Below are 17,948 nucleotides of genomic sequence, written 5' to 3'. Positions count from 1 at the left end.
TATATATATATATATATAGAAGTAAGTATATATATATATATACTTCTAATATCATCAAATTATTAGTGTTATTAGGTTTTTGGCCCTTACATGAAAGAATGTGCGATTAAGATGATAGTGATCTTTTAGGGTTGAGTTGGTGGTTGGTTGAATAGTACGATCTTACAGATGGAAATGATCCAAAAAATAAATCTAACGATGAAAAATTTGGTAGGCTGGTAGCACTAAGTGTTTGCTGCTATTAGAAGCATTCCAGTCGTATTATATATATATATAGTAGAGCTACTATGCTATCGGAAGCATAATTAAAGCAGTTGGTACTTCCGATTTTTTAGCCTTTAGATCAACCCAGTGATCATTTCTAACCATTAAATTAATATTATTAATCAATAGGAACCACTCAACCCTAGGGTGACCACTCAGCCCTAAGGGGACCGTTATTATTCCAATCGTAGAATTTTTAATCTCAGGACTAAAAAATCGAAAGCACCAACTAGTTTATGCTTCCAATAGCATAAAGGAAGATCTAGTGTTTGTTGCTGATATTTTTCTACGTTGAAGATGATGTATAAAATGCTCGAAGCTTCAAAACATGCATATCGATCGAGGTCATCCCTCTTGTTTATGACTCTGTGAGAAACCCTAATCCGTTCTTTAGTAGGAGGGTTAACCTCAGATATTTTAGTCTCTCAAAGATGTTTTCACGAATGAGAACAGTGACTCTATTCAACTCCCTCGTGATTCCATTAAAAGGAGACAGAGTTGTCTCTGTGTGTTGCGAGCGCGCAACAGGATGCCGCATAAATATATTCTCTGTGCAATGCCTTGTGTCCCTTATATAGTGAGGACAAATTATCACATGCACCTGGTCCATCCATCTATTCGTGCACTAATCATCAATTGACCCTTTATTGCTTGCATTTAATTAGTCCAATACTTCATATTTCAAACAAAGAAAAACCCGTCGCTCATCGAACTAGACAGATTGATATATGAGATTGGACAAATCACTGATAGATGCTAAGTGCGAACACGTACAGATGTACCGGATGCATACAATAATATCTTTTCTCCGTGGGTGTGAACGTAATACAAAGTGAGGCTAGAGAGAGAGAGAGAGAGAGAGAGAGAGAGTTCAATTGTAATGTCCTCATGTGGGCAATCTCCTTGAAAGAGCTCCCCCATTCCTTGTCTCAACTATCCGTGTTAACATTTTCAACTGTTTCTTAATTCCAAACCCCGGACAAACCCTTTTCTGGATTGCAGGACTTGCACTCCCAAGGCGAGTACTAATTAATAAGGTGTTGAAACCATATATAATTTGTACCCCTCTTGTACAGCACATGTTTACGTATTGTAAAGGTTGCGCGATATATAAATTTATTTATGTCAAGGAGTGCTTGCATGAAACGACACAGCTTGTACTATTAGTTTATATATTAGTCAAAAAAGGAGCATAATCGTGCACTGTTCCTAGAGAAATGTTGGAATGCATGCAGGTAAACATTTATTATTCCATCACTACATATTGAAGAAAGTCAGAGAGTATAATAGTTGACATGCAATACAGTATTTACTATTGCGCTCCTTTCTTTTCTTTTTTTTTTGGGTCAAAATTAAGATGTTTTAAGTTAATCGCTACATGAATACTGGTTGTGTCAGAAAATAAATTACTATTGTGTACTTTTTCTTTTTTAAAAATTTTATTATTTTACACAAAAAAATTACACTGTATTTTATAATAAAATATAATAAAACTCCAAATATAATTAAACAGTTACAGTCGGAGTGGTATTTTCTTACTCCAGCAAAACAAACCCCTTCCTAACCCCCCCTCTTTTTTTCTTTTCTTTTTTTCCGCTCTCTCGAGGCCTAGGTTGTCTCACCCATGTAGCCTAATTCATGCTTTCAATGAAGGAAGCGGATAGCGTGCTACCTCTTTCTCAAAATAAAAACTTTCACTGTGAATTGGTCGACGGCCCGAAAGTGATCGACAAACTCTCACAACAAAAAGATCATAAACCATCTTACTAACCAGCTGTGCCTAGCACAAGTGACAAACGACTCAAGGGCATGGTAGTTGATATCTGAGATCCCAAATTCAAAATTTTAATTGCTTTACATTTCAAACTAATTTTTTCTAAAAAAAATAAAGGAAGCCGGTAATATGCTACCTTTCTCTTCAAAAAAATAAACCGATCCTTCTAATAGAACTGAAAGGATCAATTGAAGGATCTGACTTTTGATCAGTTGATTGCCTGATCAAATGTACTTATTTTCAGCATGAGCAAATAGAATGCATGCACTCACACAATAAATGGCTTTTGTAAATCAAAAGAATATTTATACATTCCACACTATGATATTTCTACAATTGAGTTAAGATAAGGTGAAACGTGCAAAATTTATTACAAACTATAAATCATTTTGAGTTGACTATCTATTCTTTAAAAATTTTGATTTTAGTATTTAATTTATCAATTTATTTGATTTGNTTACTGTGCATGAGATAATATTTGCTCTTACCCAAAAGAGAGAAAATTCAACAAGGAGAGAGAGGGCAGTGAGAATAAATGAGGGCAAAGGGGTTAGGTGTGGAGTCAGGAAAGTGTGGAGTCTAAGTCACGTTGCTGGGCATTTCTGCAACACTCACTAACACTTCTACTTCATACAACACGCATCTCTCTGATGATGGATGGATTGTGCTTGAGATGACCCATCGAAAACCCACTGTTTCTTTGGCGTATCTCTCTCTCTCTCTCTCTCTCTCACCGTCTCTCACGTCTCTCTCTGTGTATATGAGATAAGCTCATCATTTGATTTGAACGTCTCATGGTATATGTACATCTCGTAGATTGGAGCAACATATGCGCCAAAAAAGGTGGATTTGCTCACGAAAAGCAGTAAAAGTAGTGGGTAGAAGTGAAAGATCCATGCATGGCTTCTGCATAAAGCTCATGGTATACATATATATATATATATATATATATATATATATATATATATATATATATATATATATATATATATATATATATATATATATATCCTATTTGGGAAGCTTATATTTGGAAGTATCTCCACTGCTGTTAACCCTTTTTATGTGAGGTATTCATGTTGGTTTGATTCTTCTGAAGGAGACGAGACAAGAAACAAGGGAAAGAAAGATCAGAAGGCCTATATAGTTACTTAACATGTTCTCGTTTTTCCTATCTTTTTCTGAATGTGAACAGAATTTATATGTAACTATTATTGCAATGCGATATTCAAACAAGAGGATGTAAAGCCAAGTGACTAACTAGTTTGATACTTTTCTGATCTCTTGAAGTTTGTAGCATGTATGAATGAAACATATCCAAACAACATTAAGTCTAAACCAGAATTAAGATGTAATATATCAAAGAGAAATACTACTTATACACCAAAAAGAAAAATGTAAATCTTACACCCTCTTATCCTAGTGCTCATATTGAGCTCTTATCTTGTCAAAATTATCTTTTTAAAATACTATAAGCTCAAAGATTTTTTAAACTATACCTTCCTTTGGGCTCTACCAGTAGAATTTATCTATATCAAATTACTAGTGGAGTTCCGACTTAGCTTAAACCAGCATTTAGTTTAGAGATATTAATACATCAAAATGAAACAGATTCAATCTAAAAAGTTAGGTTTGTTAACTAGCTTTTGGCTCATTACTATATACCATACTTCCACTCACTATTTATTTATTTTATATAGAATTTCACATGTGATTTTCTAACCAAGAAAAAACTTAAAGAGAATACCATATGTGATGACAAGCATTCTATTTAGTTGACTTATCAAAACTATTCAATCATTCTCTTTTGCTTTCTTTTTAGTCTATCATATTGTTTGAAATATCAAATTAAGAGTGGGGCATCAAAACTTCAGTCGTAAGAAGAGTGCAAAAGTGCAAACTATTCCCAGAACAGTGAAATTGCATTTACTGGTCATGGGCTCCTCAGGTGTTGCCTGCTTTTCAAGTAAAGCAATCATGAACTAATGGTAAATGAATAAGAAACAAAATCCACAGCCATCACTGTGGGTTACATCATTAAGTGAAAAGGAAGAGAATGGTAAGAAACAACAAAATTAAGGCACCGAGTGATTAAGTAATCACAATGGCTTTTTTATTTTTATTTCTTTTCCCCCTTTTGTGGATAATCACAATAGATATTGGAACCATAAAATAAAGAGTTTGTGACTAAGTGTCGACGCCGGCCATATATGTAAGTACTGATCACTAATATCAGATTAGTGACCAAGGGATCACCATGTATATATATATATATATATATACAATATATATATATATATACAAGAACCAGAATATATAATTAAGAGTAGCATATTTAGCCTAAAGAGAAATTGTCCAGTAAAAAGAAGTAGAGAGGCTTTTAAAGAACACAATATTAAGAGACAAAAAGCAGCTTAATTAATTCACAACTTTCATTAACAAAGCAGTGATCCCAACATTACTGTTACTGCTGTATCTGTCTCTCCCCCCTGATACTCACAACCTAAAACAAGGAAACAGAAAAATAGAAGAAAGAAAGAGACAACTAAGCAGTCTAGTTAAGTAGCTGGTCATTTGGATAGTAAAAGCTTCTGTCACATACGATGAAGGGAACCCAAGCACATATTATACCAATCCAATTAAACTGATCATCACTACCATATTCATCTCCTACAAGAGCTTCAATCTTACTCAGTGAGATCGAACGCAGTCCTGTTCAATCTCCGACAGCGGCTCGTCCTCCTCCTCGAAACAGTCGATGCCGTACGCCGCATGCCCGTTGCCGAACGCCCGAATGTGATCCTTAAGAGACCTCTTATGCTTAAAATCTGAGCCGCAGGTACAAAACCACAGCTTGCCACAATTCTTCTCGTGTGTCCTCCAATCTCCCTTCACCGCAAACGCTTTGCCGCATTTGCGACACATGAAGGGTTTTATCCCATGCTTCCTCTTGTAGTGGGTTTGGAGGGTTCTAAAGTCCTTTAATGGCTTTGTTCTTGGGTGGTCTATGTTGTTTCGACATCCCGGGGCGCAGCAATAGCATGGGAGTCGCAACATTGCGGTGGGTTGGATCCCTCGGAGAGATTCGGGTCCCTTCCTGTACTGCGATCCATGGCCCCACATATGCATCTGATGCGCAGTGCACCGCAAAGAAGTGAACAAATGAGTCAAAATAAGCGAAGAAATAATTATGCGGTATACATAATATGCATGCAGTTATGTGTATTATTGTGTAAACCTAATATTCCCCATTTTCCTTTCCTTTTATATATTCAAATGGCCTTAAGATATCTCTTGTTACCCTTATCCAAGAAGCAAAAAAATAAAATAAAAAATAAAAAAGAAATCTCTTGGTTATAGAACATACATACATCATAATGATAGAAAGGAAAGCAGATTATAAGGGAAATAAACCTATAATATATGAATTTGTATAGCGTTCAAAAGCCAAAAAGGAAGAAATTAAATGTATAAGCATATGCTGGAAGCGGTTAATTTTGATTTTTGGAAGGAGCTTAAACTCTCTCTAGAACAAAAGCAAAAGATAAGCCTATTCATTATCTCTTTTTCCAGCCAAAAAGAGAGAGAGAAAAAAAAAAAAAGAAAAAAGATAAGATAAAATCATTCTTTCTCGCCAGAGGGGCCTCTCTCTTTCTCACATACACACGCACGATCGCTCCTTCCTTTTTCTTTTTCTAAATTGTTCTGGGAAGCAGCACATGTAAAGCTTCACACACACACACACACACACACACATATATATATATAATCTAGAACATAAACCATGGAGTTTATTGATGATCAGTGGACTGGAACGGCAGAAGATTGTGCTTTCTTTTTAGACCATCTGAGAGCGCCACTGATCTGAAAGAACTGGAGATCTTTTTCAGGATTCTCACAACTCCCCATGTTTTTATATAAGATCAATATTCTCTTTAAATAAACCCAAAACCACATATAAAGCACCAAAAGCATAATAAGAACTCCCTCTGTCCAGTTCAATCACATAAAAAGGAAACTATAGTTTACATCATCCTCAACTAGACCGGACATTGGTAAGGATTGCACAATCCACCATGCAACTTAAAACCTTAAAATATATATATATATATATATATATATATATATATATATATATATATATATATACACATACATATTTATATATGAAAAGTAACATGAATAAAGAAATAAAGGATCATCACCTGCATGTTGTTGTATCTATTGAAGGTCTTGTAACACACTGGACAAGAGAACTGGGTAGGACCAATGAGGATCTGTGAGGGGGTTGGAATCCAATACTGGCCCTTGTTGAGCCTCCCTATTGTGGTGGTTGGGCAACCTAGAGGAACCACATCTTCACCGCCACCGCCACCTTCTTCTGGTTCCTTCTCCCCCTCCTGCGGAGTACCGTAATTAGAAGAGACCTTAGAGATGAGATCAACTGCACTAGGGCTTGGGAGGCCTATGTGGAGAGCCACTGTAACAGCCTCATCATCTTCATCCATGGCATAGTCCTCATCATCCACTACTGTGATGCTCTTGTTCTTTTGATCATCACGAGCAACGTCGGCAGGAGCTGCAGGCTCGCCAAAGGATCTGCAAGATGAGGTGCTATCGCGATCATCTTGGTGCTTTGCTGGGCTGAGAGTATTGAGAAGAGGGAGAGCTTCTCTAAGAGGAGGGGAAGGTGGAGGAGATGGGAGGTGGGAACAGTTGCTGTTGCTTTTGTTGATGGTTTGGATGTGGGAGCTGTGGAAAGTGTAGGTGGGAGTGGCGAGTGGAGGGGGAGATGGGTTGGAGGGGAATTGGTAGAAATTGTAGTAGCTGTTGTAGAGATAAGTGTAGGGATCTGCCATTTTTGGAGCCGCGGATGGACTAGGAGATGATGGTTTTACTTGTTGAGGCAAAAGACTATTAGAGAGAGAGAGAGAGAGAGAGAGACAGAGCACCTGTGTGGGGTGTGCCTATAAAACTATAGAGATGGGGAAAAAGTTGAGTCTTCCTAGAACTGTAGAGGCAAGTTTCTATGTCTCTTTCTCTCTCTCTCTCTCTCTCTCTCTCTGTGTTCGAGCGTTTTCTTTTCCTGGGTGTAGTGTGTACAAGCGAGAGAGAGAGAGAGAGAGAGAGAGAGAGAGAGTAAAAACAAAGTGGAATAGAAAGAGAGAGAGAGAGAGAGAGAGAGAGTAAAAACAAAGTGGAATAGAAGAGGGGTAGGTGGATTAAAGAGCTAGAAATATGATCTTGGTACTTATAGTCCTCCTCAAAATGAAAAGAAAGTAAAATTAAAAAATAACAAACTTGGTACCCATAGGTACAAAGTTTGCAATTTATTATAGCTTACAGGACTACAGAAGATGCAGGGATTTTACTACAAATAATTAGGCTTAAATATTTTCGGTTAGTAATTTAGATTTAACAAGTTATTAGTGCTAATAAGTTAAATATCGTTATATTTAGTATTAAAGCTAATTTACCGGCACACCGTCTAGTGATCATCTTAGATTATAGAATTGAACCCATCGAGAACATGTAGGTATAAATAAAAACAAATCTATATACTCCAGTAGTTACACATATGATGATAAAGAGATTATAATAATTAAGAATATAAGAATCAAGCACTTTAATACTAATAACTGACATAGACTCAATAAATTGTTAATACTAGTGGATAGAATCGCCAAACTAGATAACTTGATTTTAAGTTTCTGTTCAAATGGAATAAATGTTGTTTGTTATTTCTCTCACAATTAGGTCGCAACTAAAGAATTAATATAAAGGTAAACCGAAAATGTTTTCAGTCCCCTAAATCTAGAAGCCTATAATGTATAAGAGGGAAATTTATATACATTTCTAAATTATATATGAACTAACTAAAACTTTTTATATTATTTTATAATATATATATAACAATTATATATAAATGCTGCATTTTTGGGTATCCGGAGGAGAACTCACGCAAAATGAAAAGCAATGCTACATCTACAATTATTTTTTGATTGTAATCTTACAACATATACATTCAAAAGTTAAGATTTTTGTACTTTTCTTTAATACTAAAATTTTTAAATAATTATTTAAAGTATAAGAAAAAAATAATCCTTGCACGAGAGGTGTAATCCCTACAATATTCCTTTTTGGGTTTGTAGTAAGGGGATATTTAATGAAATCATATTTACATCCATAATTTTTTTTATACGGATTTGGATACAAATATGTGACGGATGCTAAATTTTTGTAATCACATTCATTAAAAACGGATTCGGATATGGTAGGATATTTTTTCCGATTCGAATATGGATCCGATATGTATTCGGATATTATTCGAAAAATAATATACATTAATATACACATATATAAAAAATTACTTTATTTTCCTACTTTATTTAATTTCTAACTTTATTTCTTCACATATAGAATATATAATTTTAATATATAACTCATTATAAAAAAAATGAATAACACAAAAAATTATCTTTTTCCTCCATACCTTGATTGGCAATAAATTATTAAGAGTAGATAAAAGTATTGACTATGGAGAGGAAAGTGATTTGGCCGGACCGCGCGAGCAGGCAAAATTGGGCCAAACATATCCAGAAATATAAAAAATAAATAATAAAAATAATAAAAATTTGGATATCTATATCTATATCTCTTTTTTTTGGATATTCAAAAAAAATTAACTCTCTAAAATCATATTCGTATATGATGATTCTGATTGTATCCAAATATTTTCTATATTATTGAATATAGATATAAATATTTTCGGATAATATCCCATCCGTTTTCACCACTAATTGTAGCGGTCCACATACAAGTCGTTACGTACGTTAAGGATAGATGTTGTCTTCTCACTCTAGAGAGAGAGAGAGTGAGTGAGTGAGTGTGTGTGTGTGTGTGAAAAATGTATTATATGTTAGCTTGTCATTTGTGTGTTTTATATATATGTTGTGTATAGGAAGGTACAGCTTAAATTAACAACAAAGGAAAACAAGGTTTCGCTCGTGTGGTGTTTTCGGCTTGGGATGCGAAGCAGTCGCTTCCCAGCCCAGCAACTGCTTCGATCGGCGCGCCCCTGTCGGCTCGGCTCGCTACGAGCCCTCATCCCAAAGCAAACTAAAAATTGTCCCCTTAATTTGTGTGCGTTAATTTGATGGTGGTGGTGGTGGGGGTGACCTTTGCCCCTCTCTCTCTCTCTTCCTCTTCTCGTAGTTTGTGGCGTGTTTGCGCCATGCACGACCAGCTACATAGCCACGTCCCCTGTTCACACCCTTGATTCTTAAAACCATTAACTCTCTTTTTAACCATTCTTGGCTCGAAGTAATTAAGTTCGTAGAGTTCTTTTTGTAGAGAGTGTTGTTAACCTAGTGCAAAAGTGATCAGAAGACAATTATAATAAGGAAAATATAAGAAATGTATGTATGTGTGATAAAAAATGCAAAAGTAGTTGGCCTTTCTTACTTTTTGTCTTTTTTAAATAGAAAAGATAGTTATGCGCGACCTACTTAATTCATTCCAAAAAGAAAATAATTAGGCACAACATATGATGCTGCGGGGCTTCGCTTAATTAGTATTTGACATGATAGTTAATGGGCTCCAATCGCCTCAAAAATTGAAGCTGATAGATGAAGACATATTCAAACATTCATTCTGTTTATAATTTACAATTATTTGTCATGATAACAGAAATAGACAGTGCGAATTTCATTGTTGTTTTCTTATCAAAAACTTAATTTATTTTAGGTAAATTTCCATGACACAAAAAGTTCTAGACTATATTGCTTTTAGATTTGGAAATTTGTTTAAAGAAATTAATCTAAACAATTATGGGTACGTGCACAGCGAAGAGTACAAAGAAGGGGTTCGTTCACTCTTTAATTTCTTGTGGCCTTGTGGAAAATAAGACAATATATGGAAGTACACGAGGACTACTAATTTGGGGGAATAAACAGTTATTTAAGAATTTTTTTTTACATTTTTTTTTGCAGTGTGTAGAGTTTACATTAAATTTTGAAGCTAGAGACGGATATATTGATCGGCATGTTATTATTACAATATGGAAAACAAGACTCTCCCAAAGTTTCCAGGAGTGAAATTCAAAAGAGGTAATTAATGTCGCACTGGAACATATATATATATATATATATAGGGATAATTTCATAGATGCCCTTTTAGGGACTATTAATTTCATCAATACCCTTCCAAAATTGATAATATCACAAATGCCCTCCAAAATGTGAAAAATTATCATAAATACCCTCCACTAGTTAAGATCCGTTAGAGCCCACCTGAATCGGAGTTAAATTTTTAAAATACCATTTTTACCCTTTATCTCTTTTCAATAGTAGAAATACTAATAGATATTTCAAAATAATTTTTGTAAATCTAAATTTGAGTATTTAATATATAAATAGTAAATTAAATTATCAATATATATTAATTAATAAAAAATATATAAAAATTGTATTTTAAATATAATATGTTTTTATCTGATTTTGGCTTTGTTTTTAGTTTTAGGATTCGGTTCAAGTTCAGTTTAAATATAGACCAAAACTATAATTGAATTTACATACGATGGGATTTTATTTTTTGGTACCTATAACTAAAACTATCCTTATTCAGCATTGATTAAACTTACCCTATTTTAAATCGAGTTCAGATAAAATTACGTATCTATATCAATTCACATTCCTAATTAGTAATAGTAATTTTGAAATAAATTATAGATTTTATTTTTTTCCTATTTAAGCAAAAGTAAATCACATAGCTATATGCATGCATTGTTTTGNTATAATTTATTTCAAAATTACTATTACTAATTAGGAATGTGAATTGATATAGATTTTATTTTTTTCCTATTTAAGCAAAAGTAAATCACATAGCTATATGCATGCATTGTTTTGTCGATTGAAATAAAAAGAGAATTTTGTTCGAAAGCTAAAATATATTATATTTCAGTTTTTTTAATACATCGAGAATAGTTTTGATTAAAAAAATTTTTTAAGCTTTCAAGATTAAAGAAAGATCAGATAATTCCTAAACATTATTTTCATTTAAATTTTGCATATAGTTGAGGGGGTCTCAATACATTTTTACTTAAAAGATACTTGAGGGTAAATAAGTCATTTTAAAAGTTAACCCATCTTTAACTATTGAATAACTATGGTAAAGCTAACATAACTAACGGTAGGGGTATTAATGATAATTTTCTGTGTTTACAGGAGGTATTGGTGATATTTTAAACTTTATAGGGACATCTATGATATTTTAAACTTTGGGAGGGGTATCCATGAAATTGCCCCATATATATATATTATCAAGACGTGTATATATATACACATTAATTCTGTGCTCTTTTAGATTATAAAATTAAAAGACACTACAACATAATTAGCCATTAGGTTATAGGGATATATTTTTAAAACATTCACTACAACAAAAATAGTGTATAGCGATAGTTTTAAATATTGATACAAGTAAAAAAAAATACTGCTGGCTAAATTACCAACACTTTTAAAAAGTGTTGCTATATGTGAGGTCACTATAAGTAAGGCCGACTTGATATTTGGCACTCACTCCTCCAGCGACTTGTGGTGGAGGGATACATGGCGATCGTAACTCTCTACGGTCCCCACGAGATCCTCGCGGCCGAACTCCAGCCGTCGAAACCCTATCTCGTCGTCTACAACGGTAGAGAAGGAGAAAGGGAGATGGTGACTATTTTTTTTTTTTTTTATTTGTAATCGAGTTTAGTGGGCTGGGTGTGGTTAATTGAGTAAAGGAACTTTATATTTTTGCTTTATATTTATGTTTTAGTATATTTTTTAAAAAAGTTTTAGTATGAATGGGACACATATATAAAAGTGTAACAAAAATGTGTTCCTATAACCTAATTTTGTTGCAGTAATTTTTGTGTAAGTGTTCCATTTATACTAAATTTTTTTTAAAAAAAATCTATTAAAATCTAAATATAAAGTCCAATCCAATCAAAAACAAAAAGTTCTTCTACTCAACCAACCCCATCCAGCCTCCACTCGGCACGATTACAAATAGAAAAGAAAAATTGATCACCATCTTTTCTTCTCCTCCTCCGCTGCCGCACCCAACAAAGTAGGGTTCCGACGGCTCGAATTCGACCACGAGAATCTCACAGGGACCGTAGAGAACTACGATTGCCACGTACGTTTTTCTCCGCCATAGGTCACTGGAGGAGTGGGTGCCAAATATCGAGGCGGCCCCATATATAGCGACCCCACATATATAAACACTTTTAAAAAGTATCGATAATATAACCAACATCATTTTTTTTAACCTATACCAATATTTAAAAGTGTAATTATACGGCGTTTATGTTGCAGTGAGAAACAAAAATGATAAGAATAGTGAGAAAAAATAATGATAAGAATAGTATAAAAAGTTGGTTCTTAGAAGGGTAATATTGTAAGATTACAACTAAAAAAATGGCAGTAGATTCAGCATTGCTTTTTCACAGCAATCTTAGGTTTATAATCCAAAATAGATTAAAATCCTATAACGCCCTTCTCCAGAGGCTTTTTCTTTATTTTCATTTGTCTTGTCCCTTCTCTTTCTTAACTAAAAACCAAAAAAAGGGTTTTCTGCACTATGCACTCACCAGGCACTAATAGATAAGGGGTCGTAGAGATTACAACCATTTTTAATTTGGTTGTAGAAAGCCTTGAACTGAGGATTGTACAGTCCTGTTATTTATTTGGATCGTAGAATTAGAGCGTGTTTAATTGGCAATTTTGGGGTGGGAGTTCACCGATGCGGCGACCCCTGCGCACTCGAGTTCGATCGAGCTCGCGACTTCAGTTGCTCCTGTAGGAAGGCAAAAACTCAGAAAGGGGGGCACAGGCACTTCGGGGTGATCTTGTGAGTTCGGCACATTTCAAATTACCAACATGTTGAGTTCCGCCGAACTTCTAGCTTTAGCAATCAATACCCGAAACAAACACATCCTTAGCACTTCTCATTGGGGATGTCACTTCATACAATAAATGGCACGCGTGAGGTAAGTAGGAGACATCGATCCCGCATCAGGAAACACTTTCCCCAAATTCTAGCTGTATACATAGCATGAGTAGTTTTACATAAGCTAACTCCTTAATTACGCGCACCGCAAAATATTATTAATAACTTAATCAGCATTACACACTTAACAAATTTTTGATTAATTAGTCTAGCTAACTTTTCACATTCGAGGTCGAGCAATCTAATTGAAAAAAACTAAATAAGTTGGAACTACATATATGCGTGCGTGCATCATTAATATTAATCTTGTATGAAATATGAATCATACTACATATGAGACAGCTATATAATGAAAGAGATACTCTCTCTCTCTGATCTCTCTCTCTCATGCGTACAGTGGCATGGACCCTAATGTCCATATGATGACTTGGGCATGTCAGTTGGCGGTGGATCAATGCTGAGAATTACATTAAATCCTCGGTACTGTGAGGAACATGCGCCATAAGACAAACAGTCGAGACAGATTGGGTTCAAGGTATGAATAATAATGCAAAACACTGTTGGGCATTAAAGTGGAACAGTGGTGAGAGAGCAAGAGCGCGTTGGAATATGATGCATACATAGTGTTGCTGTTGTATATATTCAAGGACAAAAGTGAGGGGGCTCATCCATTTAAGACCACCAATTGGTGAAGAGATAGTGCTGATCGTAACTCGTGTGTTCGAGTCCATAAGAGCTAAAATCCGTGGCGAAGATTAAATTCATCGTGTCAGAAACTTTAATACGTGGAAGCAATTTTCTCTCTCTAAGCGATATGTGGGCTCCTGGTGTACTAATGTCATGATGCTATGTTGTACGTAACCTATAGATATGCATGGTAACACATATATTTGGTTCTGAATTTACCATGTCTCCTTTGTCTCTATTTGTTGCTGGGACAACTATACGTGCATTTGACTGACATGCGGACGTGCCGAGGCGTTTATTGGAGAATTTTAGTAACATTAATTTGCACAAATTTCATGAAATTCCTAGGATAGCTCAAGTTAAGTTCTTAATATATTTCGTCCTTTAACATAATTAAGTTCCTTTTATCAATCACGCTTCGCATGTTTATATTGAGGGTATTGGAGAGAGCTAGATTATAGTCCAAGTCATCTTTGACTACATGTAAATGCATGGACCCATAGAAATAAAAGTATCCTGTGCAGCACCAATTAATACCATTTGTGATAAGAGAATATTAATCTTGTTAAACCATGCATTACCTCCTAGTATACAAGTCCATTACATGTACATAGACTTCCATTGACGCATAATCAACAAACTTTGTGAAAGCTTATCTTACTACTAATTAAATCTGTAAAGATTGACATCGCTCACCCCTAACGGGAACATATATAGCTAGCGCGCGACCCTCTAGAATTAATGTAGCAAAGTTTCCAAGTCATTATACGAGAAAAAGTTGAGGGTGCGCTCAGATGGCAGTGTTGTACCGAAGAATTAATCATTGTACAATTGAAACTGGACAGTAGTTCAGTCGAACGTGGTCGACAAGTCGAGAGGTAATACGAGAGGATAGTAAATTTGCAAAGCCACTTTAATTGTGAACTGGGCCTTCTTATTTCCCTTTCTATGCACAGAGAAAGCCAGAGATATCACACAGGTGAAAGGGACTCACACCCACATTCTCTGTTCAGAAGAGCTGCTCTGACAACCAAAACCCCTATTAATTGTTAGTTGGCACTTCATTTTCTGATCACACCCATTAATTCTATTCTTTTACTTAGTCCCGTGACAGCTCACAACTGATCCCCTAATTCCCCACCAAAGTATACATTCAAAGGACATGTAAGGCATGTTTGCTCATGAGTACGTAGATGGAATTTATGATGAGTGGTAATTAATGCAATATGTGAATTAGAGAATTATGTAGATGTAACGGAGCTTAAATGTAGTAAGATTCAGCTCAACTTATATGTAAACCCATGTTTCGGTGATTTGATGGGTAGTAGGGTGTGTGGACAAACTTATTCTAACCATCGAATGCGATAACTATCATTTTTGGTATTAAAAATGATAGATACGTACATAGATATTTGCGGTTTGATTTAAGTGAAAAGCAAATTTCTAATTACTAACAAAGTGATTTGATTTCACATTACGATCCGGTGGTTAGGAAGTGAAACAAATGAGAGGTATAATTAAAACTTATATATATATAATTACAGTATAAATAAGTGCTTTTCTAGTCCAACTTCTGTAATATCTTCTTTACTTAATTGCAATTTGGATCTTTAGCAAATATTGGAGCTTCTGGATTGGATGGAGGTTGAAACAAAGTTCTAGGCCTGTGGTGCGGTTCAGGAGGTCATGAGTCCACTCCTGCTCCGGTGCCGTGCAGTTTTGCGCAATGCTACTTTAACGCTTGCGCAAACTCGCGTGGAAATGGAGAAAATAATGAAGCAGTTGTATGACTTGTATCCCAAGTCTAGCTTAAGAGTACACTTCTAGCGGAAATGTGACTCCATGTCTCACCTTATGGCTCCGTGTATGAGGTGAGGTGTTCGGCTTCGAGCTCGCCATACATGGCTCCTTATGTGAGTTGAGGCATTCGACATCGCACTAACTGCACATTTGTGGACTAAAATGCCCTGCCAAATGAAGCCTAAGAAATAAAATCTTTATATCTCAAAATCGTAAACTCTAATTTGAAACTTCTGATTTTTGCTGAAGTAAAAAAAAAAAAAAAAAACACATTTCACTGCTCTCAGGTGGAAGCTCAATCCTACTGTACCACTCTAAAGGCACAGAAGAATTTTTGAGGGATTTGGTGAAAAGGCCTAGTCGGCCCATAAGAAGCACTGTTTGGCGAATGCTGAGAGATTTGGCCCGGCCCAGATTAATACCAGCCCACTTCTTCCCAACACGGTTTTGATCTTGTCCTCTCGTTAATGGGCCTCAAATGGGCCTAATCTTAGTTAGTATCCCAAGTGATCAAATCGTATCTCAGCCCAAAAGACCATGTTGGAGCCTGATCTAATACCCGTGGGATCTCTTCGGTGCTATTATTTCTTTTTTCTATATTAAAACATCTTTAAAAATGCAGTAACCATTAATTTTATTCTTTGTAAATTCTAAAATGATGCTAAACGCGGCTCATCAAGCTGTGATCTCTCTCTCGAAAGGCTCCTTGCTTTTTTCTTTTTTTTTTTGAGAGAGAAAGATAGGTAGCACGCTACCCGCTTCGTTTATTTCATTTATAAATAAACTTAGCTGGAAATATGAATCAACTAGAATTCGAATTTGGGTCTCGGGTACCAGCCACCATGCTCTTTGCCACTTGCTCTTGGGACGGTCGGTTCGAAAGGCTCTTTGCTAGTATTAAAAAATTTTGTGGCCTTTGGTATTAGCGAAGGATGATGTATTGCACAATTTGCAAACTGTGGAATGTATAATCTGGCCTTTTTGAACTACAAAGGGCATATTTAGCCCCAGCAGAGCTTTCACAACAACTATAAACTACATGGGCTTCGTTTGGAATTGCATGGAGATTGTATTACGTGCGGTGAGAAAGTACGTTCAAAAAATACCCTATTTATTTTCATACGTAATATTGCGTTTCGCATATTGCGATGAGTCGGTTATGATATATTTTCTGCGGTCCCACCGGAGAACGCAAAAGCATAACTCTTATGTTTTTTTCTCAACTCTATTTTATCTAATAATGTTTGATAGGCCTCAATACCAAACTAAGCCATAGTGTGCTCAATTGTTGATCTGAGATGTTTGGATACGAGAACTGTTTGAATAAAAAAAAAAAGTCAGAAGAATTGCTACTTATTTGCTTATTATTTTAAATATATTTTTAAGACAAAAAACATTGCTTAATTTTCCAAGTGTACAAACAGAACAAAATGTGAAGTAAAGAGGAGGGAACTAATTCCAATCATCATCATACCAAAAAAAGGAAACGGGTCAAAACTGGATATACGCTTTTTTTTGAGGATCCGTGTGCGTTCATCCAACTCTATCGAAAGGGCCCAAAAAAAAAAAAAAGACTAGAGCAGGAAAAATTATAAAAACAAACAACCAAAAGCACACAACAACCTTTAATTATTCCTCCCCCCCAAATTTAGAAGGCAAGTTCTCAATGAGATGCACGCGGTGTGCGACGGTGCGAGAGATGGCCACGCTTATGCTGTGCCACTGACATGCGGGCCCCACGTGTCACCCGCATAATCCTGATGTTTATGCGTTGCACCGCATAGTTTGGAAGGTGCCGCACCCGCTAGCCGCATGCGACTGCATTGATCCCACCGAACCCACGGGCCCCACCACCTCCGAGACATTGACGAGACGATTTAAGGGTGGTGCTTTTGCTTTGGAAAATTTACAATCTAAGTAAAACTCGGAATAGCTTAGAATAAAAAGGTAAAAATCCGGCTTGTCTGTGATAAATTAAACACATGTAGTTGCTATTTCAACAAAATTATTATTGAGTGCATATATTCGTTACAAAATTATTGAATTCACACTCCCAAATATGTAGATTTTAGGCTATCTCACTTTCTGCGTGAAATTGTGTTCGTGCTTCTCGCGAATTTTGATGCGTCCCCTCTCATCTCCGGTTTAGAAAACAAATTATTAAATACATCCTATCTATCTATCTGTATTATTTCATATTAAATAATATAAATTATGTATTTTTTAATTTTTTCACCATTGCATTTTTTTTTTTAATTGATTTGAAGGGGAGGCTGTGAGAGGTGTCGCGTGCCCCAACAGCTCATCGCAGCTCAACTAAAAACGTAACATATATGGCACAACTTCCAAGGTCCCCATGTGAGACGAACCGTCGTCCGCCATTGGATGATCCTAGCCGCCCCACTCCACGCCAGTAGGAATATCTCTC

The 17,948-nt window shown here is 35.5% G+C and overlaps 1 protein-coding gene across 1 annotated transcript; it reads right to left on the bottom strand.

Moving 5' to 3' along the window:
- LOC109724106 (zinc finger protein WIP2-like) lies at positions 4,434 to 7,198 on the bottom strand. The gene is made up of 2 exons (XM_020252794.1): positions 6,244 to 7,198; positions 4,434 to 5,167 (listed from the first exon to the last, which is right to left on the bottom strand). The coding sequence occupies exons 1-2, from the start codon at positions 6,895 to 6,897 to the stop codon at positions 4,730 to 4,732; spliced, it is 1,092 nt and encodes a 363-aa protein (XP_020108383.1). The 5' UTR covers positions 6,898 to 7,198; the 3' UTR covers positions 4,434 to 4,729.

This window comes from Ananas comosus, linkage group 2 (genome assembly GCF_001540865.1).
Source record: "Ananas comosus cultivar F153 linkage group 2, ASM154086v1, whole genome shotgun sequence".
In the NCBI taxonomy this organism is placed as follows: Eukaryota; Viridiplantae; Streptophyta; class Magnoliopsida; order Poales; family Bromeliaceae; genus Ananas; species Ananas comosus.
Note: the sequence above shows the minus strand (reverse complement) of the source record. Positions and strands in the feature narration are given on the sequence as shown.